This window comes from Cataglyphis hispanica, chromosome 1, assembly GCF_021464435.1.
Source record: "Cataglyphis hispanica isolate Lineage 1 chromosome 1, ULB_Chis1_1.0, whole genome shotgun sequence".
Lineage (NCBI taxonomy): Eukaryota > Metazoa > Arthropoda > Insecta > Hymenoptera > Formicidae > Cataglyphis > Cataglyphis hispanica.
Window position 1 is genome coordinate 169,399 of NC_065954.1, and position 17,460 is coordinate 186,858.

The 17,460-nt window shown below is 35.8% G+C and overlaps 1 protein-coding gene across 1 annotated transcript; it reads left to right on the forward strand.

Annotated features, from left to right (window-relative positions):
* The first annotated feature begins 1,468 nt into the window (after positions 1–1,468).
* On the forward strand, positions 1,469–4,160 carry LOC126852592 (uncharacterized). Its single transcript, XM_050597553.1, has 6 exons — positions 1,469–1,539; positions 1,655–1,722; positions 2,393–2,698; positions 2,780–3,371; positions 3,463–3,770; positions 3,970–4,160. The coding sequence occupies exons 3-6, from the start codon at positions 2,404–2,406 to the stop codon at positions 4,158–4,160; spliced, it is 1,386 nt and encodes a 461-aa protein (XP_050453510.1). The 5' UTR covers positions 1,469–1,539; positions 1,655–1,722; positions 2,393–2,403.
* Positions 4,161–17,460: the final 13,300 nt, after the last annotated feature.

Genomic DNA, 17,460 nt, shown 5'->3' on the forward strand with positions numbered 1-17,460 from the left:
TGCATGAGAAAACATTTTTTGAAAATTAATAGAATAATAATAATAGAAGGCAATAAACTGTTGCCTTTTCCAAAGTGATAAATAATTTATCATTTAAAAATATGTCCTAATACTCGTAAGAGTATATGAGCAAAAAAAATGCCTCAATGTTAAAAAATTAAAATCGGAGAGACAAAATAAATAAATAATATATTTTGGTTGCGTTCTCACGGGAATGGGCGATGAAGGGGCCCTTTCTATATTATAAATATCCAAAACATTCTAATTGTCAAAAATTTTGTTGTAATATTTTGGAGAGGATATATTTGGACAAATATCACATTATGTGTACTTATGTCCTACTAATATATAAACATTCACATTTATGTGATGAAAAAGTTTATAATATTGAGCTCTCGATCATATCGATTAAATCGATATATTAAAGATGATAAAGATTTATTAGAGTATTCATAAAGCTTATCATGATGTACAAAAAAATATCATCAAGAAATAAATCCGAAGATTATCTTTATTGGAGAGATAAAAAAATATATGATTGTGTCTCACAAAAATAGGCGATGAAGGAGCCTACTCTTTACAATATTCAAGATATTGGAAATTCAATATTCAAAATATTGTAAATTCATTATTCTGTCGCGATTGCGATAAATATGTAATGTATTGTAAATGTTTAAAAATTTATACTACAAATACATAAACATTTACACATACAACAATTATATATATTATGTATTTACATATAATTACATATTTAAAATTTATTATATTAGTATTTTAAAAGTAGTTTAGTAGTTACTGGTACAGTAATTAGCCAGAGGCGATTCGTGAGCTGGTTGTTTTAAAAATATTTCACACCAAATGCGTTTTTCATGTGCGCTTTAGTTAAAAATATATGCCAGAGGCGATCAATTCGTGAGCTGGAGAGGATTACTAATATTTGGACAAATATCACATAATGTGTCACTTATGTCCTACTAATATAAAAACATTCACATTTATGTGGTGAGAAAGTTTATAATAAAAGTTTATAATACTGAGCTCTCGATGATATCGATTATATCGATGTACTAAAGATGATAAAAATTTATTATTGTATTAATTTTGTATTATTTTTTTTATTACTTATATATTATTTATATCGTTTATTTATTTATTTATTATTTATATATTATTTATATATTATTTATATATATATTATATATATATATATATATATATATATATATTTTATACATATATAAAATATATTATATATATGTACACATAAATATATATATGAGCCATTTATTTTGAAAGTGGCCTAACTCCGTTTTTCAATTTTTTCCGGTTATCATGGTTACATGTACAACTTTATGTTATTTAAGTAAAGCATTTCAGGTTGCTTATAATCCGAGCAAATACGATAATTCTTGACACATAAGTTTTCAGAGTTAATTCAATAATCGAACTGTGTAGTTTGAAAGTGGCCTAACTCCATTTATACTTAAATAATCAAGATATATTTACTATTGATAATGTCGGAAAGTAGTGATGAAGGTAATTTTAATTAATTAGTATTTACAAGTTAACCTCAGTTTTTGGACAATTGCTTTAGTTGAATAACCAGTACGTTTAATTAATATAAAACCTAAAAATTAATATTAAATTTTAGAAATTATTTCACCCATGGGGAAGAACAGAACAAGACTATTATTTAGTTCAGATAGTGAAGAAGAAATAGTAAGTGAGAGCGAAAGTTATAGCCAGCGTGCGAGCGAGCGTGCTCCAAAAGAGACAAGCGCGAAATGAGACGGCCGACGGACAACGACACCCGCGAGTATCGAGACGCGCTCGATTCTAAGATGAATAGAATCTTAACACTTTGCTTTATCGTTCGTACGCGAGATACGATTGTAATTCGCACGCGGCGGATGAACAGCGATAAATCGTCTGTCTCGGAATAACTCCGGTAGTCACACAACGGCACTGAAATATGTCTATTTCACTAAACGAGACCGACTCTTTATTTCACTCGAGTAGCGTACACGCGTCAAAAGTACTCTGAGCGGAATGCGCCGCGCTCGGTTGGCGGCTTACCTTTATACTGTCATCGCCTTCTCGAAGGATCCAGAAGGTCCCCGAAATTTAGTCATTTCCGCCGACAGTTTTTAGGTGACTTGTTTGTCGCAATTTTACCTTAGATCCTTCGAGAAGGGCGACGATGTTTGTTGTTGCCGCGCGTTTTCGCTCGGTCGCAGAAAACGCTACCTCGCATCGCGCGCGCGGCGATGACGCGGTCGCGCGGCAACAAAAACGCGAAGTTCGAGATCGTTGCAATCTCGAACAGTAAGTAATGATTTTAAAAAAAATCGAAAAAGAAACCGAATTATAGAACAATATTCGTCTTCAGGGGATGAAGATATGAATAACAATAGAGAAAAAATTGATGAATCATACATCCAAAAAGTGCGAAAGATTAAACGGAATTCAGGAAAAAGATATTGTACTCAAACCGGAAATATTGTACCGGAAAAAATTTTCGAAAACAAAGATTGCCGTTGTCGGAATGCATGCACAAAAAATTACGATGAAAAAGAAAGAAAGAATATTTTTGAGAAGTTTTGGGGTTTGGGAAATTTTAACAAACAAAATGTATTGCTTTACGAAGCTGTCGAGCGCAAAATTGTGGAACGAAGACGTCCAACAAACGGAAAAGGTTTGCCAAGAAATTGGAGTTTTAGATATTTGTTGCATTCTAAAAACGGAAAAGTTCCCGTCTGTAAAAAATTCTTTTTAGATACTTTTAAAATAAGTGAAGGACGCTTAAAACGAGTATTAAACTCTGCAAATGTAGGCAATGATTTACGTGGGATGATGGTTGGATCATCAAGAAAATTATCTGAGGAAAGAAAAAAGCATGTTCAAAACTATATTAATAGTTTTCCTAAATTTGAATCCCATTATACTAGATCTCATAATCCTAATAGAAGATATCTACATCCTGATCTAACTCTTAGGAAAATGTTTAATTTATACGAGCTTTATTGCGAGGAAAATAAAATAAAAGCCGTTAATGAGTGGACTTACAGAAAAATATTTAAAAAAGATTTTGATTTACATTTCCACCAACCGCGCAAAGATACATGTCAAAAATGCGACTTATTAAACATCAAAATTAAAGCATCGAATGATGATGAAGAAAAGAATAAACTTACAGAAGAACACGATGTCCATTTAAGACTAGCAGAATCAGCTAGGAATTCACTGAAACAAGATCAGGAGCAAGTATTACGTAATTCAGATTATTATTTTGCTTTCTCGTTCGACTTGCAAAAAGCATTACCGTATCCCAAGTTGACTACCTCAGTAGCATATTACAAACGCAATATGTATGTTCTATTTATTATATAATTTAGGCATTCACAATTTTCATAACGATAATGTTTACATGTACGTTTGGGATGAAACTATTGCATCCAGAGGTGCTCAAGAAATTGTTTCATGCATCCTAAAACATGTTAAAAATTTAAAAAGTGAAAGACACATTATAGCTTACAGTGACATGTGCACCGGGCAAAATAGAAACATTAAAATAGCTTTAATGTGGTTAAAAATTGTCCAATCTTTGGAAAATAATGTGGAAATCATAGATCACAAATTTTTAATATCAGGACATTCGTTTTTACCAAATGATAGAGATTTTGGCGTGGTAGAAATGTCATTAAAAAAAAATAATTTATTGTTCGTTCCCCAAGATTATTACAAGATTATGAAAAAGTGTCGGAAAGGTAATAATTTTATTGTAAATGAAATGAGACAAGAAGATTTTGTATCAACAAAATTATTAGAAGATGCAATTTTAAAAGAGTAAAAATTCTGATGGAGAATCAATAAACTGGCTAAAAATATGTTGGATGCGTTTTGTCAGAAATGAACCGTATAAAATTTTCTATAAGACATCAATGAATAAGAATAAAAATTTTAAAGTCCTGAATTTATTACCACGTCGGGGTAGACCAAGAAAGGTCGAAAATATTGTATTGACACCACTGTATAAAAATATCAGACAAATTACAACAGTAAAATTCAAGGACATAATGGACCTATTACGATATATACCACCGGAACATCATGATTACTTCAAATCCCTTTCACACGCACAAAATGTAGATGAGTAGTAAATTGTTTTGTAATAAACTTATGTTTGTAATTTTGCACGTTATGTAGTTAATTGAATCGCATAAATTATGTTCCTGAAGTGTTTTAAAGATATGTAAAATAAATTCAGTATTGTTTTTTTCAATTTGAAGCATCTTAAATTATGTTGAATGGACTTGGGCACCTTCAAATTTTATAATGAATCTGGTTGTTAATTTTGAAAGTGGCCTAACTCCATTCTTGATAAGAAAACGCATATTATTCACTTAATAATTGCCACTATTTTAATAGGAACTATAAATTTAACACCCTTAGATACACTTAAGCAGGATGACTCATTAGTGTCCTATACGTATATTTTTAAATTCATTGAAACGCAAACCCTTAAATATCTCGATTTGAAGATAAATGGACTTAGGCCACTTTCAAAATAAACGGCTCATATATAGAAATATGGACACAAATGACCAAATGGCATTTCTCTTAAAATACATAGAAGAATAAACGTTATAATGTAAGCAATATTCAATTTGTGTTCAAATGCAATAAAGACACATGTATATTTTACTATCATACGCTTAGATATGTTTGGATGTATATGCCAGACGATAAAGCAGTAAAAATATCTTGTAATATTCTCATTTGAATATATGGAACACAATGGAAAAATTGCGTCTTCTATTATGCATGTTTAAATTAAATTAACACTGTCGGTAATAGCGGAACTACAAATGCCGGTAATATCGGCAATTTAGTTACATTTAGATGAGGGCGCTAACCTATCGGAGTTCGCCAGTCGCTTAAGGATCCCCTTAATGATTTTATGTACAAGCAAGAATCGTCTACTGTAAGTTTTACGACACCTGCATCATGTAATTTAACATGTTTCATTACTAGATATTCAATTCTTACGCCAAAGGTGTATTCAACTGCAGGAATCGCTCAATATCGACACATCTTTCGATGAACGTTTCTCACATTTCATGAGATAGTGTTATGTGATATCCTCGGATATCATAAAAATGTAATTCCACAAAGGACGCAGGTTCACTGATTCCAATATCCAAGACCGATGCGTATATACAAAGACGAGCGCCGATATATTTATGCGGCTGCTATATTTATTATAAACAAATAGCATTCCATGTGAACGGAATATTTTGGTATCGTGGGAGCGGGACATGTTTAAACCGGCGCATATATACAAAGGCAAACGCCGGAAAAAACTAAAAGTACCGACAAAATAAAAATTCTTCTAACAAAATACCCTTTTTTTAAAGAAGAACCGTTTATCGTAAGTTGCAACGTTTTACATTAAAAGCGAACGCCAAAGTCTGACCGCTATAATTTATAAATATTAATATAAAATAAAAATAATATAAAATAAAATATAAAAATGTAAAATATAAAAATATAAAATAAAATAGAACCACGCAATCCTCTTCATTTTTTTTTCTAGAAAGAGCTATTTATCGAGAGCCGCGACGACTGATCACTCTACGGTACGGCAAACTCGTTAAATCCTTGTCTATATGTGCCGTTGCGAAGCGCGCTGTCTTTAACTAGTCAACTCATCTAGAAAATCATACTTGCCTTACCAACACGCGCGACAAAGCGTGTGAAAATTCTTGTATGACATATTGATGTTCACGTGATCATCGTACGCAAACTGGTACCGTCCTGTTTAAAGGGAATCAGTAAATTCATGTTATCTTGTACCAATACTATTTCGATAGCTTAGCGTACGTTTGACACAGATAGAAGCAATCGACGTTCGAGTGTCGATCCATTGCAAAGTACTCCCTGACAGCATTCTGTTTATCGTACGCTACGTTATCGAACAAGAATATTGAATTTGGAAGTGTTTCGCTAGGCAGAATAACGTCAGAGTTATTTGAAAATGTAAAATAACTGATATCCTCCATTGGTGCCAATAAGTTTTCTAAATATCTAAATATCTAAATGTTTCGGTTGTTGCAACGATTTCGTAAACATAAACGTTCTCAAAGCGCAAGCCGGGCTTTCCAGATTTATCGTGCGTTTGTTTTACTGCAACTAGAGGATCCACAAATGACGCAACAAATAGCACTCAGTAGAAGACGGCCGTGTCTGTGCGCTCCCGCATCGTCTGACGACGCGCTTTACCGTCTAGATTCATCACTTTTATTGCGATCGGCTGCCGCACAATCGCATCTCTCTCGACTGCACGCGTGCGCGAAACACTCGCGAAACGAGAGCGAGATCCTCTTATTTATATACGAATGGATCGTCGTTGATCGCGCAATAACCAATCGTCCGCTGTCGATCGAGATGTTTATCCTACTACTAGACAGCGACGACATTCTCGAGTTTACCGCTGAGCAGTTGTGGTTTATTCCGAAAACGACCCTGTTGCGATACTTCGGTCACTATGTGGAACAAGTGGAAGAAATTGCCCGAACATATAAGAGCGGACCTAGAGGTACGGCGCACCAGGTATCGTCGGTGCCTGGAACCATACAATCGTCCCTGGCAACGGACGCACATCGACGGACCGGTACCGCTCATTAAGGATTGCAGCGAATGCAATTCTTGAGGCAGAATCGTGTAACCAATAATATCGGCGGTGCGGGTTTATTGAACAGAGCGATAAACGCGCTGCCCTTCGAACTGCACATATGCGGGCTATCAATTCTGCGCGCCGGGCAGTCTTCTTCGCGCCGTCTCGCGAAGAGACTCGCGCGAAACGATCAAGGCGTCAATCCGTTGGACGCGGCCTGCCGCGAGCACAACATCGCGCACTCACGAAGCAGTGACCTCGCCAATCGATACGTCGCTGATTGAACGCTTGCCGAAAGAGCGCACGAGCGTATCGTGGCGAGCGACTCGACCTTGGGCAATACAGCCGCCTCGACGGGCAGCTATGAAAATGAAGATGAACCTCGGAATGGATATGTCCGCGAGAATCAAGAGAAAAAAGAGCGGTAGGAAGAGAATGACCGTTATGGGGAAATGAATGCTTTCCATAGCGAAACGCGGCGGCTTCTATTCCCTGTTACTGTTATTGGGAGTTCTGGGCTGGAGGAGCAACGGGGATTGCGAGAGCGGTGAGAACGACGGCAACGCGACACGACGACGATTGGAGGAGCTGCAGCATTACAATCGCGCAATGGAAGGTCGCGGTTTATACCTCACGCCTTACAAACATGGAAGCGGTGCATCTTCGACGAGAAAAAGAGGAAGCGTTAAAAAAAACTTCATGTAAGACACTAGGGTTCCTCTCACCCATTGGCATAACAACTAACAAACAGTTGAATCGCGCCGCGATACTCTCGTGCGTGCCTCACTTCAGAAGCTTATGCGCGATGCTCTTCCGGCGCGAAAGCGCCATAACGAGAGCGATATCGTGAATTTGGACAATGCGTCGATATCGGGCATTCATTGGGTACGCGAAAAAGAGCAACGACGCGATCTACTACGACTGCTTCGGCAATCTTCGGCTGTCGCGCGAATTCGAGGATTATCTCGGGCGCGATACGGACTATCCGATACAAGCTCGTAGCTCCCAGCAGACGAGCGATTAGAACATCTGCGGGCAACTATGCCTGAGATTTCTCCGAGAAGATGATTGGAAAAATTTTCGGCTATAATGTCAGATCGCTCGTCGAGCGCAGTTCGTCCGCGCCCACCGATGTCGCTGACTCTCACGCTATCAGGACGAAGCAGCGTCCTTAAGCCTATTTTCCGCCTCTGGATGCGATGGCGATTTAAGTTGGGACTTCGATGACGAGATTTGTTGGAACCGAGAATTAATAGATTTTTCCTACCTTTTCAGATGACCGCCAGTTCGTTTCACTCCCAACGAACAAGGTTGTTCGGTTCCGAGTTCCTAAATGGCCGCCGTTCGCTCGCGTCAGGATGATGAATCTCTCCTCAGCTGCGTAATTGTTATTTTTGCTCCTTAAATCATTTTTAATTGATCCCTTTTTTGTTTTAAGTCGCCGCTGGACACGGATTCCATCTGTATATTCCTTCTGTATAGTTCGTTTCTCTGCTGAATAACAAATACTAAACAAAGAACAAGCGAGAACGACCGAACACTAAGTTTTCGCTCTAATTTAATCTTTTCTCTTTTCAGATCGCCGTTGGATACCGTTCAGGATCCTCGAATATTGCTTCGTCGCCTCAGGAAATTCTACTGTGAAGAGGACTTGGGATATTTTACGGGTAAGTAAATCACTCACAGTTTCTTTTATATCAACAGTAACAATAATTAATATAACGTTTATTTCACATCTCACAGTTCTATTTCGTTACAAAGTATTCAAACACGCTATTCATGATCGCACGAGATTTATTACAAGCAGTGTTTCATTGTCTCGCACGTCTATCGCGCAATATCACTCGAATTCGCAGTTATCTTCGCGAATATTACTCGGTACAGGATTCTTCGTTTTGCCCGCGATAATTTACCATGCTCACAATCGATTCGCAAACTCAAAACGCCTTTTTTAACGACGTACGCGTCCCTTATACTAAGAGATTCTTTACTTCGCATTTTGATTTCAAAACTCTGTGCATTGCGGATATTTTACGTTTTACTATTCACCGGAGAAGGCTCATTACTGCTTTTTATTAATTAACTATCAATAACAATCGCCTTTTTGAAACTACACGTTTCGAACTTTGAAAACTTCTATTGCGTATTACATATTTCTAAACTCCGAGTATCGCGGATTCTCACCATAAGACTTTCTGCCGGAGACGCTCTCGAGTACTTTCTCCACCTTCTTATATAGTCCTCCTACCTCTTGGACTTTCTCAACCAATAGGACGCTCGATTTCAAACGCCCGACTTCTCGGCCGTCGTTCCCACTACTACTCGCCGCTCGGCGGCTCGACGTCTGGTTAGAACCTCTTTCAATTTAGCCAATTTATACGTTTTCCTAAACTACTTCAAAGGTTATTATTTTATAAATAAATATTTTATAATATATTATTTCACATGTTTTATATCTAGAGATCATAACTAACCTAAATACAGATATTTACAAAGTTTATATATTAATTAACGTACTTATACTTAATTTATCAAACACAAATAATCTTAATAAACACTTTTTCACGCACGTATCTATCTTATGTATATTTTATTTTTTTTTCTTTTATATATATCATCACATAAAACTTACTATTGTAATAAAATATATTAAATAATTTTTAAAACGCTTTATTTTTAAACAGGAATATTTATTTAAAAATATATATTTGTAATAACTCTAATTCTAGATATGTTATTAATATTTCATAAATATATATATATATATATATATATATATATATATATATATTTATGAAATATTAATGACATTTACGCAAACTCTAAAATAAATCAGTCTCTTATATCTCATCAAACTAAATATAAAAATCGCAAAATTCATATAATTTCACGGATAAAATAGTCATACACTCGAAAGTGCAATTTTATGCTGAAAAGTGCTAACTTTAAACACTTTTGCACACTTGAACTAAAATCAAAGTTTTTATTTCTTCTTTTATTTTTTCTTTATATAGACTCGGCGTCGAATTCTCGTCGCTTTGGAATGTCTCCTCCGAATTTTCATGTACTTTTTCCAGTGCTACCTTGACGCACTTTTTCCCATGGATTGTCCACTTATTTTCTTTCGCCTGCTGATTTATATCTCATTAGCTTTCCATATATTTCTTTCAATATCGGCGATGTGCTACACCGATATAACCGTGCGCGTCTTAGACCAGAACGAAAAATCGATCGATTTTCACTGCGAGGAGATAACAATACGCATGCGTGATGAAGAAGGTAGAGAGACACTTGCGATGGTCATTGTGAACGAGTCAATCGTGAGAAACGCGCCCATCGTTCCCGTAACGTCGTCCCTAAACGCGAAGAGAAGAAAGCGAAAGGAAAGCGTTTTCTGCATTTCTTGGGTTTTATCGTCCCGAGAATGGCTTGTCTATGAGAGCGAAATGAGCGATATCTTAAGCATCGCTTAAGAATTTGTCTTCGACGATCGCATCATCAATATCGAAACTTACACATACAACTTATCACGTTCGAAAATAGCGACGAGATATGAACTCCTACAACAACAGGATCTGTCCATGTTACCGTGCGAGAGTTTCCTCTACATCGAGGGCAGACTCGAGTCGAAGAAATCATCGGACGTAGAGAGAAAAAGCTCGAGAAGGCTGGCGAATAATTGCGCCGCGTTTATGTTCGAGGAGATTCGCTACGAGCTCGACGGGGTAGAGATCGATCGAAGCAGAAATATCGGAATAACGAACACGATCAAGAATTACACGTCGCTGACGGTCGAGAGAAGCAATATATTACAGAACGCCGCAGCGGAGAGTCATTCGGCGATAGACGATTTTAACTTTTGCGTATCTCTCAGCATGTTGCTAGGATTCTGTGAAGATTACAAGCGCGTCGTGATCAACGCACGACACGAACTCGTCCTGATACGAGCGCGCAATGATCACAATTATCTCGCATTGTACGCAACGCACGAACCTAAGATCGTTCTATTGAAGATATAATGGTGAATGGCGCATTGTTAAATGATGTTAATAAATTGGCGCTATTTTGTACGTTGGATAGCGGAAGATATCTGAGCGTCGCTTTTTGTTCGTGGGATCTCTACGTGTTTCCGCTTCTGCAGAGTACGACTACACTCGTGGGCGGTCAAAGCGGCGACGCAGCTCGAGAAATCGCGATACATTATCTTTGCGCTGCAATCCGGAAGGAAGAACGTTCTGCTTCAAGATCCTTCCCTGTTCGACGATTACAAACTGAACGTCAAATTGTATCTTAATTCAAATTTTTATCCCTATATGAATCTGAATTTTGAAAAGAATAAAATCGCCGTACTGTATCCGACATGTATTCAAAATTTCGAAAAACGTAATACGGATGCGATAAAGACGAAACGTTTAAAATGTATGGTTCGACAGTAGTTATCGACTGTTTTCGACTGAACGAATCAAGAGCGCCACAATGGACGTTCGTACAGAGTTCGACTGCACGGAAAACGTTCCCTCTAACGCTACGGCTTATTGTCTCATTATTCACGATCGAGTGGTGGAGTATAATCCGCTCACCAATATTCTGCGCAGAATCGTGTAGAATAATCTAGTATAGATAAATAAAAAAATATGGAGTGAGAATAAAATGCTTAAAAAGAGGAAATCTAGAGAAGCGAGTATTCTAACTCCGATTTGAGACGATGATGGACATGCCAATCTTCGGCGATCTTCGCCGATCTTCAGAGTTTTATCATTAACGAAAAATTCGTGGTAAAAGAAATAGCTATATTGAAAAACAGTATGGAATTTTGACGCATCACATCTTCCGCGCGCCAATGTTGTGAGATTTGTTAATGAAAGTGGAGGAAATGCAAGCTTGGTAATTGACTATCAACCACTCAACCATCAATTACAGTGGTACAATAGATACGTCGATTATGATCAATGAAGAGTCTCGTTTGAATCGCCGTGTACAGTGGAACCAGTCCTGATTTTATATTGCGAATATATGTCAAAGGCCACGAAAAAAAGAAGTGATTTATCGAGATCCTGGAGAATATCGACGAGAATCGCTATGTTGCTGTCGAGACCATCGACGCTGATTACGAAGACATCGGACAGCTGAAAACCCTGAACGCTTCGCAAACCCTTTGCTGCAAATACTACGCGAAGAATTGCGCATTGGAGAACGTCTGTAAACTGCACGATTGGTGATTGGAACGACGCGACGGTTTAAGCGATATTTAAGTTTAATTTTAATGTATTATACAGGGTATCTGATAATAATCGCCCCGCTCGTAATGTGCAGATAGAACGGATAGAAATTTTATTAAGCGTTATACAAAAATATAATTATTTTTAAAAATTATTTTTTAGTAAAATCTGGCCAATATCGCCGATCTTTAGCTGGATGCACGTCGATGAGCCACTGTAACAGCTAAACGCTCACGCACACTAGACGCGCGGCTCATCGATGTGCGTCCGGCTAAAGATCAGCGATGATTGGCCAGACTTTACTCAATAATAATAATTATTAATTTTTATTAAGCGTTATACAAAAAAATGGTAAAGGACTTTCCTGCTTGGTTTAATCTACTCTATCTGCACATTACGGGTGGGGTGATTATTATCAGACAGCCTGTATAATAATTTATATTATAAACTACATTTCATGTTACCTACAAACCACATTCCATATATTATCATATTGTATATCATATTGTATATCATATTGTATATCATATGTATTATAAACCATATAATATATTATTATATCATATATCATTAATATATCATATTATATAATTTGTAATATTTAATTATAAATCTTATTTTTAAAAGTATATTTGTTATATTTAAATAAATGTATTTGTCATATATAATATTAGTATTACTGATATAACAGTGACATAGCATCACATCTCTCTCTTACTCCTATAACGTTTAATTCGAACGATGTTCATCGCGCATTTATCATAAAATATTCAACGGTTTTCTCTGGTGTTCGGGCTCGAGCCCTACGACGAAGAGGAGCATATTAAGTATATTGAAATATTTATTAAAGAAAAAATTTATCAATAAGATTTATATTTTATCCGTTTTAAAAGCAGCCGCCACGTTATTTTTAAATATTTTATATTTTTTACGCGTAATAAAAATATACTTTTTAAAAAATAAAATTTATTCGTACTATTATACGAATGAATTTTCTTTATTTATCGCGTAATTTTCTTTATTTATCCTCCGCGATAAGAGCGAAGCGAGATGCGCAAGAAGGACGGAGCGAGACAAGCAGTCGCCATGTTTATTTTACATATTTTATATTTTTTACGCATCGCGTAATAAAAATATACTTTTGAAAAAATAAAATTTATTCGTACTATTATATAAACGAATGAATCTTCCTTATTTATCGCGATCCTTCGCGCAATATCCTTCCGCGATAAGAGTATGTAGCGAAATGTAGCGAGAGAGCTAAGGATTATTGTTGTGTATTGCTCAACTAACATTCTCGTGTGCGAACGAGTGTAAAACTTTCTTGTAAGAAACGCCTCAATTCGTACTTATTATTATTCACTGTGTAGTTGTGGTTGTGACTAGTGGCGTTCGTAGACGCTCGTTATACACATCGCGAATGTTCTCTGCCTCGTGTTAAATTCCATCCGACGGCCGCGTGCAAGATTTCCGCTCTCGCTAGGATTTTTAACAGAAATCTTTCAAGATTTCCAAATCCCAGAAAAAGGCAGATCAAAAAAGAATATTATCAAGATATCTGATCAGTTTCGCGGGCTCGTGCCATCGCTCGCTCCTATTATTAACAAATAAAATACTCTTAAAATCACGTCACGCTAGCAATCATTTCAAATTCTTTATCCTCCAGCGAATCTGCGGATTCGCGTTACACGTCGCTTCTCGCTCATCTCTGAGCGTTTACATCTAAAAGATTTGGGCGATCGTGTCGCGTTCGACTCCGGAACACTATGGTACGCGTACCACTGATGGTACGCGAACTACGACAAGAATTGCCCACTTTCTGCAATAAATCAATTAAGTCCATAGCAGGTTTTTTTGTGTTCTAACATTGCTTAAGCTAATAGTACACGCACGCTATGTTCATGTTTCACACTACATCTTCATCTTAATTTTAATTGATGGTACGTGTCTGTTTGTGTAGATATTTGAGTACGCAAAAAATAAAGTTTGAGAATCTCTGGTTTAATTCATCGATTAAGGCCATCCGTAAAGTCTGTTTTACCGATAAAAACGCAAATATTAAGTTAAAATGTTTAATCTTTTTGTTTGTTATAAATATCGACAAATTCTTTTCCATAATTAAAGTACATATAATAACAACTCTGGTAAATATGATTTCATAAAAAGTGAGAAAAAATTACAAAATTACAATTTTGTTATCTTCTGCTTAACATTTACTTAATATAAAAGATTTGTAATTTGCACGTGCTTAATCAGTAGCCACCAGACCCGGCATTTCATTAGAGAGTGAATTGTCTGTGAACTTAGAGAAATGAGTTTAGAAGCTTTGTAAAAAAGATAATGCATCCAAAATTTTCGTGCATATGTGTGTGTACGAAATCGAGACTCAAGAATAAAACAGAGCAGTAGATTAGTTGCGTGATGTCGCGATAGACAGAGCTGCAATCTTACATGACAAAGACATAATTGTAATATCTTCGTCTCTTTCATGTGTGTAGAGCAAAATACATGTACGCAGAGTACGCATACACTAACATTATTGCATAGTTTCTCTATCTTTCTTTTTCAATCATACTCTATTTGTCTCTTTCTAATCATTCGCTCACTATGTATCGTTTCATGCACCTCACATATTCACTTATGCGTTCACTTGCGTTTCTTTCTCTCTCTCTCTCTCTCTCTCTTCTTTTGTTCATTTATTATTCTTTCATTCTCATTATTATATTTTTATATTTGTTCAACATTTATTCTTCTATTTTATTCTTATTTTTCTACACGTAAATAAATAAATAAATAAATTTATGTATTTTTATTTTATACAACATAAATGAGATTATCATGTAGGAAAACGAAAATACAAAAAATAAAAATAAAACAAATAAAAGAATATAATAATGGCAATGAATACAATATAAGAACAAGCAGAGAAAAAAAGAGAAAGAGAAAACAAGAGAGAGAGAGAGAAAGAGAAACAAAGAGAAAGACAGAGAGAGAGAGAGAGAGAGAGAGAGAGAAAGTAGCATGACTAATATATAAACAAATAAGTGAAAAGTGATATATAATTTTGGTGACAATATTATAAAATAATGATAAGAATGTTAGGATAAAAATAAAGAATTAAAAAAAAATTAAATATATAATTAAAATTTATATTAAAAAAACTTATATTTCTATTTCATTATATGTGTGATTCAATATATGCGTGCGTGCGTGCGTGCGTGCGTGCGTGTGTGCGTGCGTGCGTGCGTGCGTGCATGCGTGCATGTGTGCGTGCGTGCGAGAAAACGTGTATGTGTGTGTATGTAATGTGCCAATGCAAACAGCCAATGCAACATAGGAAAAAATACTTTATTAAAGATTGAATAATATTGATGATAAAGGAAAAGAGAAAGAACGTAAAACATGCAGGTCGCGTAACTGTAAAACAGAAACTCAAAATATGGTATAGTAATTTAACCTATTTAAACAAATATAAACTTTTAAGGCCAGTACATATCGACATGTACATACAAAACTTGTAGAAACGTATTATATGTTACTTTTTTATACTTTTGTAATATTTATTGGTTATTTCAAATATCAAATTTTTAAAGATTATTGTGGAATATTAATATCAGAACATTATTTTATATTGGTCTTGATTGATTTAAATATATTTAGATCTTTGTAAAAACAAACTTTCTTTTAACCTCCCTATTTAATTTTCTGTTTGTAAAAAGTCACATATAGTTGTGGTAGAAATTTTTTTATATTTACTATATATTTATTTCTTTACTTTTATCTTTTATTCAATATTGTTATATTATATAAAATAATTTTAAACAATTTTTCACGTAATTGGCGAGAAAATATATTTAAAGTATATATGAAAATTATGACTTATTCGAATCCATCATTGAGAAACCACAATTTTTAAACGTTCCAAACCAGTTTCCACTAAAGATATATTATTGTTTAATAATAATTATAATAGTTTACTGTTACTTCTATATAAATATATTCTAAACATTTGGTAAATAAATATCTCTATATGTTTCTTTTTATTGTACAATTAATATTGATTAACATAGATTAAAATTATTATTTTAATCTATTCTAACATATACATATATAATATTAATTTGTTGTAAGTTCCACATGCAGTGTGTACTATACGAAATAATTATTTTAGATATTTTGCAAATTTTAAATCTTCCTTTATTTACATTTTATTGAAGTAAGCTATGTATCGTAAAGAAAACTAATAAACTGAGAAACTAATAAAAACTAATTTTAGTAGAACGAATTAAGAACCCATAATGAGATGCATTTAATCATCAATTTATCAAAGTAATCCTTATCATCTTCTTATTTACATTGAATTGCACTAATAAATAATGCAATAGTGTAAAATTATGTAAAATACGATCTTGTATAATTTACTTTGTTATTTTAATAAAAACAACTTATTTATATCACCTTTTTTTAATATAATTGAAATGCTTGTGCATTTATTTAAACAGGCTGACAAATTTTATTTCATTTGGACTATCTCGGACAGGACATGATAATCTCGAATAATTTTTGTATCCTGAAACCAAATTCGTTGTTCAAGCTTGTCTATTATATTACAATTGTAACGGGTTGCTTCACGAGCGGTTCGCGGATAGCGCAACCGGGATCAGGATTCGTGAAGGGTTGAGACACAGTGATAAGACGAGAGGTGAAATGCACGTCGTTTTTGCCTCTATTCGGCAATGGATAGCTGTTACAAAAGTATAGATAATAGTCGTGGTGTTGTGACGCGAGTCTAGACAGTGTTTTTGCGCGTCCCGTTAAAAGTCCCGGCTCGTAGCACGAGTCGCACGCGATGAGGCGGGCGCGTGTTGTCAGCGCGTGCTTGTAGGCGCGAGGCGCGCTGTGATGTGGGCGGTGAAGTCGCTACAATGCATTTTCGCGAGTGGTTTATTACAAAGCGCGAGATCACATACGGTATCTCGCGGCATGATGCGTTTACTGGTAGGCGCGAGATCGCGTACAGTATTTCGCGTTGTGTCTTGCCGTGTAGTCGGCGCGAGCTGCAGTGCAGCGACCTACAGTCGGTACAAGCGTCGATATCGGTGACACGGTTCGTGCTCCCAGATAAGGTTCGTGAGAGATGTCCGTGCGCGGAGTTCGGATAGTCGAGTGTTAGGATCGTAAAGCTCGAGGATACTCGAGAAGAGTGGCAAACTCGTCCACTCTCGGTCTCTACGGAGGTTTTCGGAAGGATCTCTGGAGCAGATAGTCGAGAATTCTCGACGGCTGCGAACGCGTCAACCTCTTGTTTCCCTGTCTTTCGACGATTTTTGAACGGTTTCTGATATTGTCTTGTACATACTGCTTGAGCGGAATCAGGTATCGGTCTGGTACAGATCTGAGATTTGTCAGGCTTTTTATATCCGTCGAGTAACAGTACCTGCGTCGTTTAACGTCTCCCTCGGGGTGGGAGAAATGACGCGGGATTTTTAGCTCGTGGCACTCGGAGCTCTTCGAGAGCGTTCGGCGCTGCTCGACGGTCGTGTTGCCGTATAACGGCCGCAT

Coding starts and splice junctions, on each gene's coding strand:
- LOC126852592 (XM_050597553.1), top strand. CDS start 2,404: ATGAATAACAATAGAGAAAAAATTGATGAATCATACATCCAAAAAGTG. Junction 3,372..3,462: donor GCATATTACAAACGCAATAT/GTATGTTCTATT, acceptor TATTGCATCCAG/AGGTGCTCAAGAAATTGTTT. Junction 3,771..3,969: donor TATGAAAAAGTGTCGGAAAG/GTAATAATTTTA, acceptor AAAATTTTAAAG/TCCTGAATTTATTACCACGT.